This window comes from Chiloscyllium plagiosum, unplaced genomic scaffold (assembly GCF_037043375.1).
Source record: "Chiloscyllium plagiosum isolate Xiang-an unplaced genomic scaffold, Cpla_swu_hap1 HiC_scaffold_33, whole genome shotgun sequence".
Taxonomy (NCBI): domain Eukaryota; kingdom Metazoa; phylum Chordata; class Chondrichthyes; order Orectolobiformes; family Hemiscylliidae; genus Chiloscyllium; species Chiloscyllium plagiosum.
The window spans coordinates 33,186,180-33,210,079 of record NW_028270171.1 but is presented as its reverse complement, the minus strand read 5'-3'; the positions used below and the strand labels follow the sequence as shown (position 1 = coordinate 33,210,079).

Sequence of the window (23,900 nt, the reverse complement as noted above, 5' to 3'; positions counted from 1 at the left end):
GAATGACTTTCACACTCAGAATGTAACTGATCTGTGACTGCTGCAAACAAATCCTTACTAACTGTGCAAGCTCCCTGATGCCTACACATTGCAGTAATCCTGGATGCTTGACTTTTTCAGCCTCTCTGTTTGCCATCAAGGTTTGGTACTAGTGCTGGAAAAGCACAGCCGATCAGGCAGCATCCAAGGAGCAGGAGAGTCGATGTTTCAAGCATAGGCTCTTCATCAGGAATGAGGGGGTGGCATAAGGGGGCTGAGAGATAAATGGGAGGGGGTGGGGCTAGAGGGAAGGTAGCTTGGAATGTCACAGGTCGATGGAGGTGGGGGTGATAGTGACAGGTCAGAAAGGAGGGTGGAGCAGATAGATGGGAAGGAAGAACAGTTCAAGAGAGCGATGCTGGGTTGTAGGGTTTGGTCGAGGATTGGGTGAGGGCAGGGCAGATGAGGAAACTGGTGAAATCAACATTAATTCCATATGATTGGAGGGGCCCAAGGTGGAAGATGAGGTGTTCTGCCTCCAGTCATCGGGTGGCTAGGATTTGGCAGTGGAGGAGACCCAGGACTTGCATGTCCTTGGCTGAGTGGGAGGGGGAGTTGAAGTGGTCACCCACAGGGCAGTGGGGTTGTTTAGTGTGTGTGTCCCAGAGATGTTCTCTGAAACATTCCACATGTTTGCGTCCTGTCTCCCCAGTGTAGAGACCACATTGAGAACAATAGATGCAGCAGATGAGGTGTTTGGATGTTCAGGAAATTCTCTACCAGATGTGGAAGGATCCTTTGGGGCCTTAGGTGGAGATGAGGGGGGAGGTGTGGCACAGGTTTTATAACTCTTGCGGTTGCAAAGGAAGATGCTGGGAGTGGAGAGTGGGTTGGTGGGATGTGGACCGAATGAGGGAGTTGCGGAGGGAATGGTCTCTGCGGAATGCAGGTAGGGATGGGGCGGGAAATATATCACTGGTGGTGAGGTCTGTTTAGAGGTGGCGGAAATGACGGAGTATGATGCAATGTATCCGGAGATTGGTAGGGTGGAAGGTGAGGACCGGGGAGAGGGGAGGGGAGGGGAGGGGAGGGAGAGGGTTCGATCATTATTGCGTTGGGAGAGGTGGGGTTCTAGGGCAAAGGTATGGGAAGTGGAGGAGATGCGCTGGAGGGCAATGTTAACCATGTGGGAGGGGAAATTTCGGTCCTTTAAGGAGGAGGCCATCGGGGATTTCCTGGAGTGGAATTGATCCTCCTGGGAGCAGATACAGGGGAGGTGGAGTAATTAGGTGTAAGGAATAGCGTTTTTACAGGAGTAAGGGTGGGAGGAGATGTAGCTGCGGGAGTCGATCGGTTTGTAGTAGATGTCCATATTGAGTTGGTTGCCAGATATGGAGATTCAGAGGTCCAGGAAGGGCAGGGAGGTGTCCGAGATGGTCCAGGTGAACTTGAGGTCGGCGTGGAAGGTGGTTGTGAAGTTGATGAACTGCTCAACGTCCTTGAGCGCATGTGGTGGTGCCGACACAGTCATCGATGTAGCAGATGAAAACGTGGGGAGTGGTGCCGATGTAACTATGGAAGATGGGCTGTTCCACATACCCGGTGTAGAGCAGGCCCATGTGGGTGCCCATGACTACCCCTTTAGTTTGAAGGAAGTGGGGGAGGGCGGGGTGGGGTGGAATTGCTGCTGACTTGTCTGGATCAGTGATGCTCCAACAATATTTGCAGCTCAACATCGTTGTTACGACACGGAAATTAAACTCTCTGTTAATTAAGCCAAACACCCAGAAAAGCTCATCTCACCTCGCCTCATAATCTGTTAAAATACGAGTGACAGAGAACTCCCAAATTCCACTCTTTAAAGGAAATATCATCAATTTATTTTTTAATTCTGAGTGAACATTAAACAACAACTGTTCATAACTCTGAGTCAGCACTCACCGCCCCCCCCCCCCCCCCCCCTTTCTCTTAACAGCTTATTATCTGCCTCTAACTCTATAACAATGCACTTCCAGTAAGGCACTTATTAAAATACATCAACTTCATTTCAAAGCCATACAGGCACTGTCTTCACTCTTCCAGCTGGAGATTTCCCTGGGTCATTGTCTTTCTTTATACTGCCATTATGTTTCACATGAAAAGGTACCTTTGATAGTGTTTTCTAAGTTCTTTGAGAGCAAGATATTAGCTGGGCAATTAGCTCTCCAGGGCTTTTTCTCTCTCTGCGGCAGTTGCTCTCTGACCAATTTTCAAAATGTCCACATTCTTTTACCCCCAGCTTTGGCTCATCTCATTGGTTCAATGTTGACAAAACAATAAATTCAAACTCGATTGGGTTTTAGTATCTTTGGGCATAATTTTAACAGGTTAAATTTGAATTGTCAAAACAGCCACCAAAACTCAGGTATCCATTTCTCAGCCAAATGTTACGCATTTATAATTTTCCAGTGCACTCTTGGACTGCCATTTAGTCATATACGCAGGTGCTTGTAATCTCTCAGTTCAGAACAACACTGTCTCTCTTAAAGGTACAGTACACGCCTTCAACTTCATACCATCATCTCAGGTTCAAAGGAATCCACTCACTCCGTACCAATGGATTGTGCTAGCTGTGTGGAACTTTATGGACGATGCACTGTTGAGCACTACTTCCACTTACCGTATGGATATCTCGGAAAAAGAGTTAAGGCAGCACCATCTGCAAATTCCCTTCAAGCTGCACACCATCCTGACTTGGAACTATATCGCTGTTCCTTTGCTGTCACTGGGAAAAAAAATCTTAGCACTATGTTCTGAACAACATTGCAGGTGGACAGCAGCTTGCTGGCAATAAATGCTGGCTTTGCCACAGACACGTAAAAGAATAAACAAAAGCAAGCTGTATTCACTTGGGAACTCGGGCCATTGTGCACCTGGGTGGAAGCTGTGCTTAGGAAAGAGATCTGTGTTCTGGTGGTGGATGGCATTCTGTGTAACCTGGAGCTACAGTGGGCTGCACTGTAATTGTCTGGCTCTGACAATATTGCATTCATGACTCTCCATACCCTGCCCATGTGGCCAAGCCATCTGATTCCAATCCTGTTAACAGGATTTTCTAACATCATGTCCTTATCTTAAGTACTAGCACCAAATCTATTCCTACTCCACTGACTTATCCCATCATGCTTCCGAGCAACTCGGGACAAGAAAGTGAAGATGTAGAGGTTCTGTTTTGCAACCTTATCCTGATCACTCCTATGCTTCTATTTTGTTCTTTCTTTCTGTCCGTATCCCCTCCCCTTTCTTTGCCACTAAACCCTTTTCAATTGCTGCTTTTTCCATTTCTGATGAAAGCAGATGGCGCTCAGACATTAATTTTACAGGACTAATGTAACTTTTCTTCTAAATCAAATCTTGAGGACTTTACACGCTACATTATTGTCATCAAGGGTGGGTTTTCCCCTCATTTCTCATTTTACTCTCTCTGATCCCCAGACTCGGTTATAACAGTCTCTCAGATTCTTGTGCCGAAGATCTTGCCTCTGCTCTCAGTACAAAGCAGTCGTTGACATACTTGGATCTGGGGGGGAACTCCTTCACAGACCAATCCATCCCCTCTCTGCTCCACCTGATACAGACCTGTAAGAGTCTACAGGAGATTCGGTGAGCATTTATGTTAATTTGAAGTTTGAATAGAATTATTTAAAGTTTAGAAACAAAATAGAAATTGCTGGAAAAGCTCAGCAAGTCTGGTAGCATCAGTGAAGAGAAATCAGAGTTAAGGTTTCGGGTCTAGTGACATTTTCTTCTAAGTCAAACAGACCTGAAACGTTAACTCTGATTTCTCTGCACAGATGCTACCTGCTGCGCTTTTCCAGCAGTTTCAGTTTCTGTTTTACAGTATCCTCAGTTCTTTAAGTTTTCATTAAATTTTAGGTTTAATATTTATAGGTATCATTGAATTATGAACTCCAGTTCCCCCATTACTTATATTGTTAAACTTTTTCCTGATTTAATTTTCATATTTCAGATTTTGGAGCAATCAGTTCAGTTCAAGTGGGAGAACACAATTGGCATCGCTGCAGTCACTGAAACCCAACCTTCGTGTGCATATGTGAGCATTTCAATTTCTCTCACTGTATGAACAATTTGATCTAATTTCCGCCCCCCCCCCCCCCCCCCCCCCTTTAAGTGGCCGTGCTCCAGGCTGAAATCCTATTGGCTGTTGCCAGGTCTCCAGCTCGAGCTGAGTGAGGGTCATCTCCCATTGTGAGGTCAGCGGCCCAGCCACAGGGCCAGGAGAGTCAAGACCTGGCCCCACAGCGCAACTTCTGTAGAATATCCAGGTCTCGATGTTTCCCCAATGGGAAATACACAACCAGGAAGGAGCCACTGTGGGGCTTACTCAGGACTGCGAAGGGGGTACGACATTTATACTTGGGGCTTGGAGGGGAAGTCCCACTGGTTTCTATGTGGTATCTATGCCCAGGGACCCTGCTTGGGAAGTGAACCTACATATGTTTAGGATAGGATCGTTTCAGCTGGGATGTATTCTATCATTCAAAAGGGTCAAATATCTACTGTATGGGGCACCTATTGCTGCAGATTATAGTGGATTGGCAACCAAGGAATTACACTGAAAATATAAATACTTTTCTGAGTTACCTCAGTAAGAAAGGAACAATTCCAGTGACCAGGAACTTGTAGGAGCAGCACAGATTGGAATTGCATGTCAGGAACCTGCAGAAACCTGGACATAGCAGACTCTGTGGAAATCCCCTGGGGAATTGAAGACTCTGATGTGAGACCATTATCGGGTACCCTTCTAAAGGATCCATTAAAATTGGAACAATTGAAGGTTCTAATTCTGTACAGTTAATAGTTGCCCAGGAAATGTTAGACAATGAGGGCGCCAACCCAATACCATTTGCAGTCAGTTTGGCCATTGCCTGTTCTAACATATACTGCCCATTATCCCTTTCCTCCAACCCCGATGTTTTCTGAAACCTTCCAATTAGCCCCAAAATCCCCAGCCCATAGCCCTAGCGTCACTCAACTCTAACACTTAACTTACATAATTAGCCTTTCACAGCAAATGTCAGGGTCTGGCTGTACTGTTGGGTGTTTAATTCATGTACTCAGTGCACTCTTGCAAAAAAGGATTGGCATGAATTCTCCAGTACCCCTGAACTAGGGAAAATTCTGTTCATTTCAGCTACACTGTGCATTTCTGATGAGGCTGGAATCTGAATGTCCAACTATAAATGTGAATCTCAAGTACTAACATTAAAAAAAAGTGGAATAGCAATCACAGTCAGAATATCTGAGCCAGTGTATTTAATGCAGACTTGTCCAATTGTTATTGGTATGACTTTTAACTGAACAATAAGTTTTCATAACTGCTGAAATGGCACATGTCATCTGGAGAATATCAAATACAGAATTGATCAGATAAATTTTCCTGCATTCACCAAAAATAACAAATGTAGAACTTGCTGATTCAGTGTAAACTGCACTGCAGTAAATAGAACAGAGAACATAGAAGAATACAGCGCAGTACAGGCCCTTTGGCCCTCGATGTTGCGCCGATCCAAGCCCACCTAACCTACACTAGCCCACTATCCTCCATATGCCTATCCAATGCCCGCTGGGGGACTTTAACTTTCCTGATATTAATTGGGAAAGCTATAGCTCAAGTTCATTAGATGGATCAGTGTTTGTCCAATGTGTGCAGGAGGGTTTCCTGACACAATATGTAGATAGGCCAACAAGAGGTGAGGCCATACTGGATTTGGTTCTGGGTAATGAACCAGGCCAGGTGTTAGAATTAGAGGTAGGTGAGCACTTTGGGGACAGTGACCACAATTCGGTGACCTTTACTCTAGTGATGGAGAGGGATAAGTGTGCACTACAGGGCAAGAGTTATAGATGGGGGCAGGGAAATTATGATGCTGTGAGGCATGACTTAGGATGTGTGGCCTGGAAAAGTAAGCTTCAAGGCAAGGGTGTAATTGATATGTGGAGCTTGTTCAAGGAGCAACTATTGAGTGTCCTTGATAAGTATGTGCCCGTCAGGGAGGGAGGAAAGGGTCGTGTGAGGGAGCCGTGGTTTAATAAGGAATTGGAATCCCTTGTTAAATGGAAGAGGGCGACCTATGTAAAGATGAGGCGTGAAGGTTCAATTGGGGCGATTGAGAGTTATAAGGTAGCCAGGAAGGACCTGAAGAGAGAGCTAAGAGCAGCAAGGAGGGGACATGAAAGGTCCTTAGTTGGTAGGATTAGGGAAAACCCTAAGGCTTTCTATAGGTATGTCAGGAACAAAAGAATGACTAGGGTAGGAATAGGTCCAGTCAAGGATAGTAGTGGGAAGTTGCGTGTGGAGGCTGAAGAGATTGGGGAGACACTGAATGAATACTTTTCGTCAGTATTCAATCAGGAACAGGACATTGTTGTCAATGTGAGTACTGAGTCACAATTAAGTAGAATGGATGGCTTTGAGGTATGTAGAGAAGAGGTGTTGGAAATTCTGGAAAGGGTGAAAATAGATACGTCCCCTGGGCCTGATGGCATTTATCCTAGGATTCTCTGGGAACCAAGGGAAGAGATTGCAGAGCCATTGGCCTTGATTTTTATGTCCTCGTTGTCTACAGGATAGTGCCAGAAGATTGGAGGCTAGCAAATGTGGTTCCCTTGTTCAAGAAGGGGAGTAGGGATAACCCTAGTAACTATAGGCCGGTGAGTCTCACTTCTGTTGTGGGCAAAGTCTTAGAGAGAATTGTAAGGGATAGGATTTATGTACATCTGGATAGGAATAATGTGATCAAGGATAGTCAGCATGGTTTTGTGAAGGGCAAGTTGTGGCTCACAAACCTTATTGAATTCTTTGAGAAGGTGACTAAGGAGGTGGACGAGGGTAAAGCGGTAGATGTGGTGTATATGGATTTTAGTAAGGCGTTTGATAAGGTTCCCCATGGTAGACTACTGCAAAAAATACGGAGGGATGGCATTGAGGGTGAGTTGGAGGTTTGGATTAGGAGTTGGCTGGCTGGAAGAAGACAGAGGGTAGTAGTTGATGGCAAATTTTCATCTTGGAGTGCCGTCACTAGCGGTGTTCCGCAAGGATCTGTTTTGGGACCATTGCTGTTTGTCATTTTTATAAATGACCTGGAGGAGGGGTTAGAAGGTTGGGTGAGTAAGTTTGCGGATGATACGAAAGTCGGAGGAGTTGTAGACAGTGAGGAAGGATGTGGCAGGTTACAGCGGGATATAGATAAGCTGCAGAACTGGGCAGAAAGGTGGCAAATGGAGTTCAATGTAGCTAAGTGTGAGGTGATTCACTTTGATAAGAGTAATAAAAAGATGGGGTACTGGGCTAACGGTCGGATACTTGGTAGTGTGGATGAGCAGAGGGATCTTGGTGTCAATGTACACAAATCTTTGAAAGTTGCCACCCAGGTAAATAGTGCGGTGAAGAAGGCATATGGCGTACTGGCTTTTATTGGTAGAGGAATTGAGTTCCGGAGTACTGAGGTCATGTTGCAGTTGTATAAGACTCTGGTGCGGCCACATCTGGAGTATTGTGTGCAGTTTTGGTCGCCATACTATAGGAAGGATGTGGAGGCACTGGAACGGGTGCAGAGGAGGTTTACCAGGATGTTGCCTGGTATGGTAGGAAGATCGTATGAGGAAAGGCTGAGGCACTTGGGGCTGTTTTCATTGGAGAAAAGAAGGTTTAGGGGTGACTTGATAGAGGTGTACAAGATGATTAGGGGTTTAGATAGGGTCGACAGTGAGAATCTTTTTCCACGTATGGAGTCAGCTATTACAAGGGGGCATAGCTTTAAATTAAGGGGGGGTAGGTATAGGACAGATGTTAGGGGTAGGTTCTTTACTCAGCGAGTCGTGAGTTCATGGAATGCCCTGCCAGTAGCAGTGGTGGACTCTCCCTCATTATGGGCATTTAAGCGGGCATTGGATAGGCATATGGAGGATAGTGGGCTAGTGTAGGTTAGGTGGGCTTTGATCGGCGCAACATCGAGGGCCGAAGGGTCTGTACTGCGCTGTATTCTTCTATGTTCTATGAAATGCCCATAAAGAGGGAGAGTCCACCACTGCTACTGGCAGGGCATTCCATGAACTCACGACTCACTGAGTAAAGAACCTACCCCTAACATCTGTCCTATACCTACCCCCCCGTAATACCTGACTCCATACGTGGAAAAAGGTTCTCACTGTCGACCCTATCTAAACCCCTAATCATCTTGTACACCTCTATCAAGTCACCCCTAAACCTTCTTTTCTCCAATGAAAACAACCCCAAGTGCCTCAGCCTTTCCTCATACGATCTTCCTACCATACCAGGCAAAATCCTGGTAAACCTCCTCTGCACCCGTTCCAGTGCCTCCACATCCTTCCTATAGTATGGCGACCAAAACTGCACACAGTACTCCAGGTGCGGCCGCACCAGAGTCTTATACAACTGCAACATGACCTCAGGACTCCGGAACTCAATTCCTCTACCAATAAAAGCCAGTACGCCATATGCCTTCTTCACCGCACTATTTACCTGGGTGGCAACTTTCAAAGATCTGTGTACATGGACACCAAGATCCCTCTGCTCATCCACACTACCAAGTATCCGACCATTAGCCCAGTACCCCATCTTTTTGTTACTCTTACCTTACACTTAGCGACATTGAACTCCATTTACCACCTTTCTGCCCAGTTCTGCAGCTTATCTATATCCCACTGTAACCTGCCACATCCTTCCTCACTGTCAACGACTCCTCCGACTTTCGTATCATCCGCAAACTTGCTCAACCAACCTTCTAGCCCCTCCTCCAGGTCATTTATAAAAATGACAAACAGCAATGGTCCCAAAACAGATCCTTGCGGAACACCGCTAGTAACGGCACTCCAAGATGAACCTTTACCATCAACTACTACCCTCTGTCTTCTTCCAGCCAGCCAATTCCTAATCCAAACCTCCAACTCACCCTCAATGCCATACCTCCGTATTTTTTGAAGTAGCCTACCATGGGGAATCTTATCAAACGCCTTACTAAAATCCATATACACCACATCTACCGCTTTACCCTCGTCCACCTCCTTAGTCACCTTCTCAAAGAATTCAATAAGGTTTGTGAGCCACAACTTGCCCTTCACAAAACCATGCTGACTATCCTTGATCACATTATTCCTATCCAGATGTTCATAAATCCTATCCCTTACAATTCTCTCTAAGACTTTGCCCACAACAGAAGTGAGACTCACCGGCCTATAGTTACTATGGTTATCCCTACTCCCCTTCTTGAACAAGGGAACCACATTTGCTAGCCTCCAGTCTTCTGGCACTACTCCTGTAGACAACGAGGACATAAAAATCAAGGCCAATGGCTTTGCAATCTCCTCCCTTGCTTCCCAGAGAATCCTAGGATAAATGCCATCAGGCCCAGGGGACTTATCTATTTTCACCCTTTCCAGAATTTCCAACACCTCTTCCCTACATACCTCAAAGCCATTCATTCTACTTAATTGTGATTCAGTACTCACATTGACAACAATGTCCTGTTCCTGAAACATATATGATCCACATCTAAGCTACTGAGTATAATGCATGGCTTCTGGCCTTAACAGAGCAAGGGTATCAGCAGTTAATCAGAGGGACGGTAGTTTGATATTCTGGGTCAGTTCATTATGACATAACTCTATTCTTTTAATACTGTTTTTCAGAATCTGATGGATCTACAATACATTATGTTGTTTCCTGCTTTATTTTACATTCCGATCCTTTATGGTCTGACCATTCTCTCCTCCCTCTTGGATAATAAATGGTAAGGTTTCGCTGTATTTATCAGACTTCAAAAATCACAGACTGGGAAGAATCAAAGATTCAAGAAGGCAGCCCAACAGCAACATCTTGGGGCAATTGATGTCAGTGACTTTACCAGCGATTCCCACAGCTGCAAAATGAATGGAGAAGAAACATTGCTCAAACATAAAACTTGTTTCATAGAATAGAATCCCGGCAGTGCGGAAAGAGGCCCAACGTGTCTGCACCATTCCTCTGAACAGTATCCCAGCCTATCCCCAAAACCATGCGTTTAATGTGGTCAATCCACCAAACCTGCACCTCTTTGGACTGTGGGAGGAAGCCAGAGCACCCAGTGGAAACCCACAGAGATACAAGGTAACGCTACACCTGAGAATCCAAGTCAGGTCCCTGGTCCTGTGAGGCAGCCAGGCTAACTGTTGAGCCACCATGCTGCTCTTTCAATCTTTGAAATGTATGGGTCAGTCAAAGAGACAGGATAGTTTCTGAGTATTCTCTCTCCGGTTCCAGCTCTGGTCTGACTATTCCTCACGGCGGAATGATTTGATTCTCTCTGTCTCTGCATCATTTGAGCTGCCGCTCCCAAATCAAACCAAATAAGTGTCTCTTGGGCTAACCGAGATTGTTATGTGCGTTTACTGGAAGGATTGAGCAGTGCAATTTCCCTCGAGGTCTGAATATTGCTCATGGTTTATATGGCAGATTATTGTAACAAGTGTATTTATCTGCATCAATGTCAATGGAAGCAGCAGCGTTAAAAATCACACAACACCAGGTTATAGTCCAACAGGTTTAATTGGAAGCACTAGCTTTCGGAGTGACGCTCCTTCATCACGAGGATAATCACCTGATGAAGGAGCGTCGCTCCGAAAGCTGGTGTGCTTCCAATTAAACCTATTGGTCTATAACCTGGTGTTGGGTGATTTTTAACTTTGTACACCCCAGTCCAACACCGGCATCTCCGAATAATGGAAACAGCAATGACAGCATTGATGCCCCAGGACACCTTGGCTTTGCTGCAATTTGACACTGCCAAGGGTCCCCACTCTGGGCTCCCTGCTGCCAGTGGTCCCCACTCTGGGCTCCCTGCTGTTTATGTGCTGTTATATTGGTAAGTGGATATGATAGAATTAATAGGCATGTCTGACTGTATCTATGAGCGTGAGACTGCATTTACAATTGTGTGAGTGTATCAATGAGTGCGGATGAGTATTTATTTCAATATATCTCACCCCAGGCTGTCGGTATGCTTGGAATGTTTACACACAGTTAGGAGAGCTTTCTTCTATAGTGGGTTGAAGAACCTTCACCACTTCCACTGAGAGTGCAGATTGCAGGAGAATTTCAAAAGCATTGATTGATCAGGGGAGAGGGAATCCTGAATAGGGGTGGGTGACCAGAAACTGGGTTCACCGAACTGGATCAGGGGAACAAGTCCTGGAATAGTTATACTCCTCGTATTGGTATAGTCCCCGTCCCAAGCACCACCGCTGAGAGTCCCGGCTCTGGACAGTGCCATCACCAAGAGGCCAGGGTACGTGTCCTTATCACCCTTTCAGAAGACGGTAGGCTGCCGCCTTCATCTGCTGCAATCCGTCTGCTGTAGGTTGCCCCACAATGCCCTTAAGGAGGGATTTCCTCAATTTTGGTCCAGTGACACTGAAGGAGCAGTGATATATTCCCAAGCCAGGTCAGTGAGAGACTTGCAGGGGATGCTGAAGTTGATGGTGTTCCCATGTATTGCTGCCCTTGTGCTTCCAGATGGAAGTGGTCATGGGTCTGGAAGGTGCTGTCTGAGGATATTTGATCAATGTCTGCTGTGCATCTTGTAGATAGTATCACCAGCGTGTACTGTTAGTGGTGGAGGGAGTGGAAGGATGTGGTACTAATCAAGCTGACTGCTTAGTCCTGGATGGTTTCAAGCTTATTGAGGGTTGTTGGACCTGCACCCATCCAGGCAAGTGGGGTGTCTTGTAGATGGTGGACAGGCTTTGGGAGTCTGAAGGTGACTTCCTCACTGTAGTATTCTTAGCATCTTACCTGCTAAAAATCTGTCCAGTCTGTTGACGGGGTGAGACCCGTTTTTAGGATCCGTTCAGTGGTAACCCCCAGAACCATTGAATGTCAACGGGCAGAGTTTCGATTCTCTCTTGTTGGAAATGGTAAATACCAGGCAATAAGAGAGAATCTAATCACCTTCCCTTGCCAATAAAATATTATGATTTGCACTGCTCTCTCGCCTCTCTCTACCATACCTATTGGCCTCTCCTTGTCTCCATACCAATCAATCAGCACCCCTGTGTTTCACATTGTGCCCACACTGCCCAATACTCCATCTGTTCCTGACAGGCTTGTTTCACTCCAGACCTGATTGTTCTACTGGTCCCCAGGTATCACCCTGCATCTACCCAGCTCCAGCTCCTGGGTTTCCTCCACTGAGTATACCTATTCCAGGACTTGTTCCCCTGATCCAGTTCGGTGAACCCAGTTTTTGGTCACCCACCCCTATTCAGGATTCCCTCTCCCCTGATCAATCAATGCTTTTGAAATTCCTCCTGCAATCTGCATTCTCAGTGGAGGTGGTGAAGGTTCTTAAACCCACTACAGAAAAAAGCTCTTCTAACTGTGTGTAAATATTTCCAGCATATGGACAGCCTGGGGTGAGATATATTGAAATAAATACTCATCCGCACTAATTGATATACTCTCACAATTGTAAATGCAGTCTCACAGTCACACATGTCTGTTAATTCAATAATATCCACTTACCAATATGACAGCACATAACTAGTCTTGTGGGTTAAAACTGTGACAAACATCCATGAATACAGCCACAAATACTCGTAATACAAGTCACATTCATTAATGCAATCACAGATGCTCATTGAATCCAGTCACATGAGTACAATTGCCCATGCTCATTAATACATTCAAGCACACTCATCAGTAGTCACACGATATTAATGCAGTCACACATTTGTAAATAATCAAATTAGTCATTCTAAAACACTGTCACTCGTTAATTGTTGCACACCTTGGCTAATGCAGAACATATCATGTTAATACTGCAACACACTCAAATACAGTCACATAATTGCATCTTGTTGGTAAATGCATTCACACCGCCTCATAATTCGTCTCTCACTTATAATTACAATCTTTCATACTCCTTACAGCTCCACCTACGTACAAATACAGCAGTCACTCTCTGATAAACACCCACACACATACAAGTACAATCACAAACACAATGCATTTGCACACATTCATTCATACAGCCTCACATTCATATTGTCAAATGTCTTACTAAAATTCATGTAGACAAGGTGCTGTTTTAGTGTCCATGTACATTTTTAAAGATATTTTATGAATGAAGTATATTTTTAAAATTAAAAAGAATTGACATTGCTCAAAGCAGTGAAGTCCATAGGATTCAGGGTGATGTGTCAATTTGGATCCAAAGTTGCCTTAGTAACAGGAAACAAAGAGTTTGTGAATGGAATGCTATTTCAACTGTTTCAAGTGGTGTTCTGTCGAGCTCAGTGTTGAGACCCCTGTAGTTTGCTTCGTACATTAATGATTTGGTATTGAACATGGGAGTCTCAATCGGAAAATTTACAATTATGCCAAAACTGCCCATGCAGTGGATAGTGTTGAGGATAGTTGTAAGCCCCAAAATGATATAGGTGGATTGGTGGAACAGGCAGGAAAGTGGCAGATGGAGTTCAACTCTGATAAATGTGAGGTAATGTGGTGGGGTCAAACATTAACTGGGAATACACAGTAAACGGGAATATACTGAGGCGGGGTGGGGAGAGTCGATGAAGTGAGAGATCATGAAGTGCCAGTCCACAGATCCTGTACAGCTGTATAGGTAGATACGGTTGTGAAGAAGGTTAACGGAATGTTGTCCTTCATTGGCAGGGAAGTAGAACACAAAAATGATGGAAATGGTATAAGACATAATTGAGGCCATAATTGGAGTAATATGTGCATTCTAGTCACCACATTACAGAAAAGGTGAAAGCGCAGAGAAGATTTACCAGGGCTGGAGAATTGTAGCTACGAGGAGAGATTGGATAAATTGGGTTGTTTCCCTTGGAACAGCGAAGACAGACCTGATTGAGGTATACAACATTGTGAGGGGTAGAGATGGGGTAGAGGTAGAGTAGACAGGAGGAACTTGTTTCACTTGGCAGAGAGGTCAAATACCAGGGGTCACAGAGTCAAGCTGAGTGGCTGCAGGATTAGAAGAAAACCCTTTTTATGGTGGTGGATGCCTGGAGTTTGTTTCCTGACTTGGTGGTGAAGGCAGAGACCATAAACTCTTTGAAAAATTACCTGGGTCTGCTTCAGCTGTCAGCTGTGTGAGGGAAGTTAGGATTAGAAAGGGCATCTTGGTGTCTTGCATCAGCATGGGCAAGATGGCCCAAATAGCCTGTTTCTGTGCCATAACATTTTATCGTGTAGATGTGTTTCCAACCTTTCAGAACAGCAAGACAATTCAACACAACGCAGCACAACACAATCCTCCATCCCCATCTTGACAAAAGCTGCAAGACCTGCTGTGCATGTACAGCATCTTCTCTGATGATTGGAGATTCCCAGTGGGATCAGGAAGTATTAAAAGAATCCCTGTACATGAATAGAGGTTGAAATACAGATTGGAAAGTAGCAAGGGGAATGTTTCAGGAATTCAGAGAATCTGAGGATCACTTTCCCATTCCACACTGGAATCCTCAGATAACTATCATTATGAAAAATAAGAAACCATTTGAATGTTATGTTTTCATTGATAAAGCAGCTGAAAATGGTTGGATCAAGGACATTCCCTGAGGAGCCCTTGCAGGGATGTCCTGGAGCTGAGATTACAGATATAAATGATGACAACCATCTTCCTTATTGGTTATCACTGCACCCAGCAGAGAATTTTCTCTGGCCTCCCATTGACTTTGGTTTTGCTTGGGTTCCTAATGTCACACTCCACCATCTGGTGCCTTGATGTTAAGAGTAGTCACTCTCCCTTCTCTGGAGCTCAACTTCTTGGAAGCAAGGCTGTAATCAGCTGAGTGCCAGTGGCAGAACCCAAACTGGGTGGCAGTGAGCAGACTGTTGCTGACCAGATATTGATTTATAAGAGTCATAGTCATAGAGATGTACAGCAGGGAAACAGACCCTTTGGTCCAACCTGTCCATGCCAACCAGATATCCCAACCCAATCTAGTCTCACCTGCCAGTACCTGGCCCATAACTCTCCAAAGCCTTCCTATTCATATACCCATCCAGATGCCTTTTAAATGTTGCAATTGTGCTAGCCTCCACCACTTCCTCTGGCAGCTCATTCCATGCATGTACCACCCTCTGAGTGAAAGATTTGCCCCTTAGGTCTCTTTTATATCTTTCCCCTCTCACCCTAAACCTATGCCCTCTAGTTCTGGGGTCCCCCGACCCCAGAGAAAAGACTTTGACTATTTATAGAACATAGAAGAATACAGCGCAGTACAGGCCCTTCGGCCCTCGATGTTGCGCCGATCCAAGCCCACCTAACCTACACTAGCCCACTATCCTCCATATGCCTATCCAATGCCCGCTTAAATGCCCATAATGAGGGAGAGTCCACCACTGCTACTGGCAGGGCATTCCATGAACTCACGACTCGCTGAGTAAAGAACCTACCCCTAACATCTGTCCTATACCTACCACCCCTTAATTTAAAGCTTTGCCCCCTTGTAATAGCTGACTCCATACGTGGAAAAAGATTCTCACTGTCAACCCTATCTAAACCCCTAATCATCTTATACACCTCTATCAAGTCACCCCTAAACCTTCTTTTCTCCAATGAAAACAACCCCAAGTGCCTCAGCCTTTCCTCATGCGATCTTTCTACCATACCAGGCAACATCCTGGTAAACCTCCTCTGCACCCGTTCCAGTGCCTCCACATCCTTCCTATAGTATGGCGACCAAAACTGCACACAATACTCCAGATGCGGCCGCACCAGAGTCTTATACAACTGCAACATGACCTCAGTACTCCGGAACTCAATTCCTCTACCAATAAAAGCCAGTACGCCATATGCCTTCTTCACCGCACTATTTACCTGGGTGGCAACTTTCAAAGATTTGTGTACATGGACACCAAGATCCCTCTGCTCATCCACACTACCAAGTATCCGACCGTTAGCCCAGTACCCCATCTTTTTATTACTCTTACCAAAGTGAATCACCTCACACTTAGCTACATTGAACTCCATTTGCCACCTTTCTGCCCAGTTCTGCAGCTTATCTATATCCCGCTGTAACCTGCCACATCCTTCCTCACTGTCTACAACTCCTCCGACTTTCGTATCATCCGCAAACTTGCTCACCCAACCTTCTAACCCCTCCTCCAGGTCATTTATAAAAATGACAAACAGCAATGGTCCCAAAACAGATTCTTGCGGAACACCGCTAATGACGGCACTCCAAGATGAACCTTTGCCATCAACTACTACCCTCTGTCTTCTTCCAGCCAGCCAACTCCTAATCCAAACCTCCAACTCACCCTCAATGCCATACCTCCGTATTTTTTGCAGTAATCTACCATGGGGAACCTTATCAAACGCCTTACTAAAATCCATATACACCACATCTACTGCTTTCCCCTCGTCCACCTCCTTAGTCACCTTCTCAAAGAAATCAATAAGGTTTGTGAGGCACGACCTGCCCTTCACAAAACCATGCTGACTATCCTTGATCACATTATTCCTATCCAGATGTTCATAAATCCTATCCCTTATAATTCTCTCTAAGATTTTGCCCACAACAGAAGTGAGACTCACCGGCCTATAGTTACTAGGGTTATCCCTACTCCCCTTCTTGAACAAGGGAACCACATTTGCTAGCCTCCAATCTTCTGGCACTACTCCTGTAGACAAAGAGGACATAAAAATCAAGGCCAATGGCTCTGCAATCTCCTCCCTTGCTTCCCAGAGAATCCTAGAATAAATGCCATCAGGCCCAGGGGACTTATCTATTTTCACCCTTTCCAGAATTTCCAACACCTCTTCTCTACATACCTCAAAGCCATCCATTCTACTTAATTGTGACTCAGTACTCACATTGACAACAATGTCCTGTTCCTGATTGAATACTGACGAAAAGTATTCATTCAGTGTCTCCCCAATCTCTTCAGCCTCCACACGCAACTTCCCACTACTATCCTTGACTGGACCTATTCCTACCCTAGTCATTCTTTTATTCCTGACATACCTATAGAAAGCCTTAGGGTTTTCCCTAATCCTACCAACTAAGGACCTTTCATGTCCCCTCCTTGCTGCTCTTAGCTCTCTCTTCAGGTCCTTCCTGGCTACCTTATAACTCTCAATAGCCCCAATTGAACCTTCACGCCTCATCTTTACATAGGCCGCCCTCTTCCATTTAACAAGGGATTCCAATTCCTTATTAAACCACGGCTCCCTCACACAACCCTTTCCTTCCTGCCTGACGGGCACATACTTATCAAGGACACTCAATAGTTGCTCCTTGAACAAGCTCCACATATCAATTACACCCTTGCCTTGAAGCTTACTTTTCCAGGCCACACATCCTAAGTCATGCCTCACAGCATCATAATTTCCCTGCCCCCATCTATAACTCTTGCCCTGTAGTGCACACTTATCCCTCTCTATCACTAGAGTAAAAGTCAATTTAAAATTTAACCTATCCATGCCCCTCACAATTTTATAAACCTCTATAAGGTCACCCCTCAGACTCTGATGCGGCAAGGAAAATAGCCCCAGCCTGTTCAGCCTCTCCCTGTAGCTCAAATCCTCCAACCCTGGCAACATCCTTGTCAATATTTTCTGAACTGTTTCAAGTTTCACAACATCTTTCCGATAGGAAGGAGACCAGAACTGCACGCAATATTCCAACAGTGGCCTAACCAATCTCCTGTACAGCCACAACATGACCTCCCAACTCCTGTACTCAGTACTCTGACCAGTAAAGGAAAGCATACCAAACGCCTTCTTCACTATCCTATCTACCTGCGACTCCACTTTCAAGGAGCTATGAACCTGCACTCCAAGGACTCTTTGTTCAGCAACACTCGCTAGGACCTTACCATTAAGATTTGCTTTCCCAAAATGCAGCACCTCGCATTTATCTGAATTAAACTGCATTTGCCACTTCTCAGCCCATTGGCCCATCTGATCAAGATCGCGTTGTAATCTGAGGTAACCTTCTTCACTGTCCACTACACCTCCAATTTTGGTATCATCTGCAAACTTACTAACTGTATCTCTTATGCTCACAATCAAATCATTTATATAAATGATGAAAAGTAGTGCACCCAGTACGGATCTTTGCAGCACTCCCATTGGTCACAGGCCTCCAGTCTGAAAAACAACCCTCCACCACCACCCTCTGTCATCTACCTTTGAGCCAGTTCTGTATTCAAATGGCTAGTTCTTCTGTATTCCATGAGATCTAACCTTGCTAACCAGTCTCCCACGGGGAATCTTGTTGAACGCCTTACTGAAGTCCATATAGATCACGTCTACTGCTCTGCCCTCATCAATCTTCTTTGTTACTTCTTCAGAAAACTCAATCAAGTTTGTGAGATATGATTTCCCACGCACAAAGCCATGTTGATTATCCCTAATCAGTCCTTGCCTTTCCAAATAGGTGTACATCCTGTCCCTCAGGATTCCCTCCAACAACATGCCCACTACCAACGCCAGGCTTACTGATGTGTAGTTCCCTGGCTTGTCCTTACCACCCTTCTTAAACAGTGGCACCTCGTTAGCCAACCTCCAGTCTTCCGGCACCTCACCTGTGACTATCAATGAGACAAATACCTCAGCAAGGGGCCCAGCAATGAGACATTCCTTCACATTTTCACATTAGAGAATGGACAGACTAGTCATTAATTGGTTGCATTAGATTTGTCCTCATTTTTGTGCGCAGAACATACCTGAGTAGGTTTTCACACTTTGGGTACATGCCAGCACTGTAGCTGCACTGGATCACCTTAACTAGGCATGTGACCATTTTTAGAGACTAATGTCAGGACCCACAACCTTTGCAGTATCTGTGGGTCCAGTCTGGTGACGCTTTATGGAACAGGGAGGGTTAAAGCTGGACTAAGTGGGATTTCCAGCTGCAGGACCCAGCCTAGGAGCCCCCACCATCCCCACACCCACACACTAACCTTTGTCTCTGTCACGCTCGCCTGTTAGAAATATGTTACATGGTGGTCTTTCTCCACCGCACCTTAGCGGCAGCTCTCCCAAGCTTCAGCGTATCCCTCAACATGGAGTCCTTGACCTTGGAATGTGCCAGTCTGCAACACTCAGTCGGGGTCAACAGGTTTTGGACCGCCCTAAGAGCGTCTTTCACCGAGTTGATGATCCTCCAGGCACAGTTGATGTTCGTCTCGGTGTGCGTCCCGGGGAACAGGCCGTAGAGCACGGAGTCCCGCGTCACAGCGCTGCTCAGGACAAACCTCGACAAACACCACTGCATTCCTCTCCAGACTTCCTCTGCGTAGGCACATTCCAGAAGGAGGTGAGTGACAGTCTCGTCCCCCCCCCCCCCCCCCCCCCAACCGCAGCTACTTTGAGGGCAGCGTGTGGTGCAGCAGAGAATCCGGGCTTGCATAAAGGATCTCACAGGCAGAGCCCTTCTCACCACCAGCCAAGCCATGTCTTGGTGCTTGTTGGAAAGTTCTGGCGATGAGGCATTCTGCCAAATAGCTTTGACAGTCTGCTCAGGGAACCGCTCGATAGGATCCGCCCTCTCCTTTTCCCGAAGGGTCTCAAGGACACTACGTGCTGACCACTTCCTAATGGACTTGTGGTCAAAGGTGTTTTTCTTCATAAATTTCTCCACAAAGGACAGGTGATACGGAACGGTCCAACTACTCGGAGCGTTCCGCGGCAGCGAGGCCAGGCCCATCCTTCACTATACCGGGGACAGGTAGAATCTCTATACGTAGTGACACTCTGTGTTTGCGTACCGGGTATTCACGCACAGCTTGATGCAGTCACACAAAAGGTGGCCATCAGGGTGAAGGTGGTATTGTGTGTGTTTTTTCCTTCGTTGCCCAGATCTTTATACATCGAGTCTCTTCGGACCTAATCCATCTTTGATCTCCAAATAAAATGGAATATGGCCTGGGTGACTGCAGCAGCACAGGTTCTGGGAATAGGCCAGACCTGTGCCACGTATAACAGCAGTGACAGTGCCTCACACCTGATGACCAGGTTTTTTCCCGTGATGGAGAGTGACCGTAGCTTCCATCTGCCCAGTTTCTGCCTCACTTTGCTGATAAGCTCCTCCCAAGACTTAGCTCACACCCCAGCCCCCGCCCCCCAATCTAATACCCAGCACCTTCAGGTGGTCAGCCCTGACGGTGAAGGGGATCGAGGATTGGTCGGCCCAGTTCCCTGAAGAGCATGGCCTCGCTCTTGCCTCGGTTTACCTTGGCCCCCTAGGCCCATTGGAGCTTGTCACAGATGCACATGAGTCTGTGCACAGACAGCGGATCTGAGCAGACAACTGCCTTAACTTATAGGCCCCCACTGCCAGGAATAGTCACCCTCTCAGGCTCGCACCCTTCCTGATGGACTCGGCAAATGGCTCTACACAGCACACAAACAAGGCAGGAGAGAGAGGGGGCAGCCCTGCCTGACTCCAGATCTGACTGGGAAGCTATCTGATTCCCACCCATTGATTGAGACTGCACTGACAATGTTGGTGTAGAGCAGTCTGATCCAATTGCAGATTCCCTCCCCAAAGCCCATTTTGGAGAGAACATCTCGCATATATGTTTGTGATATCCTGTCAAAGGCTTTCTCCTGGTCCAGGCTGATGAGACAGGTGTCCAATCCTCTGTCCTGCACGTAGGCGATCGCATCCCTGAGGAGTGCGAGACCCTCAGAGATCTTCCTGCCCAGTACAGCACAGGTTTGGTCAGGGTGGATCAGTCCCAAAGCAGACCTCACGCGGTTGGCAATGACCTTTCACAAGACTGTAATCCACATTTAATAGTGAGATTGGTCTCCAGTTTCTGATTTCCTCCCTCTCCCCCTTCCGCTTGTAGATGAGGGTGATGATGCTTTTCCTCATGGATTCACTCATGGTACCTGCCCGAAGCATACTGACATACACCTCCAGCAGGTCCCGACCAATCAAGTCCCACAGAGCGGAATAGAGCTCGACCGGTAAGCCGTCGCTTCCGGGAGTTTTATTCTTTTCGAAGGACTCGAGGGTCTTGGTCAGCTCATCCAGAGATAGTGGCTGGTCCAGTCTCTCCCGTGTTCTGTCGTCTAAGACCTCTGTGATAGAGGACAGGAACGACTGGGAGGCCGCGGTGTTGGTTGGCTTCTAGTCGCACAGACTGGCATAGAAAGATTTGGTGATCCTCATGACGTCAGCCTGAGATTACGTTATCGAGCCATCTTCTTCCATCAGGCTGCTGAGCACGGAGCTCTCTTTGTGCACCTTCTGGAAGAAGAAACGTGAGCACGTCTCGTCCTGCTCCACGGAGCGGACCCTGGACCGGAAGATTATCTTGGAGGCCTCCGAAGCAAAGAGCGAGGCTTGCTGGCCCTTCACCTCCTTGAGGTCCTCCGTGACGTCAACCCCCATTGTCTGCAGCAGGAGCAGGTTCTGCATACTTTCCTGGAGCTGGGACAGTTTTCCCAGCCCCTCTCAGGGGCCTCCTGAACACCTTTGAGGATGAAGAACCTCTTGATGTTCCCTTTTACTGTTTCCCACCAGTCTGCTGGGGACTCAAAGAGGAGCTTCACAGTTCTCCAACCTCCGTAATCCCTCTTGAGCTCCTCAATGTTTCCCAGGGTCAACAGCTTCCACATTCCCTTACCAGCCCGCTGCTCGTCCTGTAGGTGACAGACGGCCAGCAGGAGGCAGCGGTCAGAGAAGAACACCGGCTTGACGTCGGTGGATCTGACCGAGAGCGTTCGGGACACAAACAGGTGATCTATCCTTGAGCGGATAGACCCGTCTGCCCGTGACCAGGTGTATCTACGCTACACTCTGTCTGCCGTTTACTGTCCACACCGCCCGGATCGTCCATCTGCATCAATGATACAGGTGAAGTCTCCGGACAGCAGTGTGAGGGAGCGGGCAGTGTGAGGGCGAGAGAGAGTGGGAGTGGGCAGTGTGAGGGAAAGGGAGAGAGTGGAAGCGGCCAGTGTGAGGGAGAGGGAGAGAGTGGGAGCGGGCAGTGTGAGGGAGAGGGAGAGAGTGGGAGCGGGCAGTGTGAGGGAGAGAGAGTGGGAGCGGGCAGTGTGAGGGAGAGGGAGAGAGTGGGAGCGGGCAGTGTGAGGGAGAGAGAGTGAAGCGGGCAGTGTGAGGGCGAGAGAGAGTGTGTGGCAGAGAGTGAGTGGGAGGGGGCAGTGTGAGGGAGAGGGAGAGTGGGAGCAGGCAGTGTGAGGGAGCGAGAGAGAGTGGGAGCCGGCGGTGTGGTAGAGAGAGCGTGGGAGAGGGCAGTGTGAGGGAGACTGAACGCGACCACTCTCTCTCTCCCTCACACTGCCCGCTCCCACTCTCTCTCTCCCTCACACTGCCCGCTCCCACTCTCTCTCTCACTCACACTGCCCGCTCCCACTCTCTCTCTCTCCCTCACCCTGCCCGCTCCCACTCTCTCTCTCCCTCACACTGCCCACTGCACTCTCTCTCCCTCACACTGCCCGCTCCCACTCTCTCTCTCTCCCTCACCCTGCCCGCTCCCACTCTCTCGCTCCCTCACACTGCCCGCTCCCACTCTCTCTCTCCCCCACCCTGCCCGCTCCCACTCTCTCACACTGCCCGCTCACTCTCTCTCTCTCTCGCTCACACTGCCCGCTCCCACTCTCTCGCTCCCTCACACTGCCCGCTCCCACTCTCTCTCTCCCTCACACTGCCCGCTCCCACTCTCTCTCTCCCTCACACTGCCCGCTCCCACTCTCTCTCTCCCTCACCCTGCCCGCTCCCACTCTCTCTCGCTCCCTCACACTGCCCACTGCCACTCTCTCGCTCCCTCACCCTGACCGCTCCCACTCTCTCGCTCCCTCACCCTGCCCGCTCCCACTCTCTCTCTCCCTCACCCTGCCCGCTCCCACTCTCTCTCTCCCTCACCCTGCCCGCTCCCACTCTCTCACACTGCCCGCTCACTCTCTCTCGCTCACACTGCCCGCTCCCACTGTCTCTCTCTCTCTCACACAGCCGGCTCCCACTCTCTCTCGCCCTCACTCTGCCCGCTCCACTCTCTCTCTCCCTCACACAGCCCGCTCCCACTCTCTCTCTCCCTCACACTGCCCGCTCCCACTCGCTCGCGCCCTCACACTGCCCGCTCCCACTCTCTCTCTCTCCCTCACACTGCCCGCTCCCACTCTCTCTCTCCCTCACACTGCCCGCTCCCACTCTCTCTCTCTCCCTCACACTGCCCGCTCCCACTCTCTCTCTCTTCCTCACACTGCCCGCTCCCACTCTCTCTCTCCCTCACACTGCTCGCTCCCACTCTCTCTCTCTCTCCCTCACACTGCCCGCTCCCACTCCCTCTCTCCCTCACACTGCCCTCTCCCACTCTCTCTCTCCCTCACACTGCTCGCTCCCACTCTCTCTCTCTCCCTCACACTGCCCACTCCCACTCTCTCTCTCTCCCTCACACTGCCGGCTCCCACTCTCTCTCGCTCCCTCACACTGCCCGCTCCCACTCTCTCTCTCTTCCTCACACTGCCCGCTCCCACTATCTCTCTCTTCCTCACACTGCCCGCTCCCACTCTCTCTCTCTCTCTCACACTGCCCGCTCCCACTCCCTCTCTCCCTCACACTGCCCTCTCCCACTCTCTCTCTCCCTCACACTGCCCGCTCCCACTCTCTCTCTCCCTCTCACTGCCTGCTCCCAATCTCTCTCTCCCTCACGCTGCCCGCCCCCACTCTCTCTCTCTCTCCCTCACACTGCCGGCTCCCACTCTCTCTCTCTCCCTCACACTGCCCGCTCCCACTCTCTCTCTCTTCCTCACACTGCCCGCTCCCACTCTCTCTCTCTCACACTGCCCGCTCCCACTCCCTCTCTCCCTCACACTGCCCTCTCCCACTCTCTCTCTCCCTCACACTGCCCG

The 23,900-nt window shown here is 47.9% G+C and overlaps 1 protein-coding gene and 1 long non-coding RNA gene across 4 annotated transcripts in view; one reads left to right on the top strand and one right to left on the bottom strand.

Moving 5' to 3' along the window:
* LOC148141476 (uncharacterized) overlaps positions 1-23,900 on the bottom strand; it is a 398,466-nt gene that overhangs the window by 26,068 nt on the left and 348,498 nt on the right. The window lies entirely within an intron of this gene.
* LOC148141477 (NACHT, LRR and PYD domains-containing protein 3-like) overlaps positions 1-23,900 on the top strand; it is a 457,128-nt gene that overhangs the window by 87,476 nt on the left and 345,752 nt on the right. For 2 of the 3 annotated variants that reach the window (XM_087978414.1, XM_087978415.1), the window contains 3 exons: positions 3,454-3,621; positions 3,989-4,072; positions 9,691-10,534. In XM_087978414.1, coding sequence (XP_087834540.1) covers positions 3,454-3,621; positions 3,989-4,072; positions 9,691-9,697 — 259 coding nt within the window. In that variant the 3' untranslated portion in view covers positions 9,698-10,534. Of the gene's footprint in view, positions 1-3,453; positions 3,622-3,988; positions 4,073-9,690; positions 10,535-23,900 lie in introns of those variants that run through there. The other variant, XR_015752584.1, reaches the window with a different exon arrangement.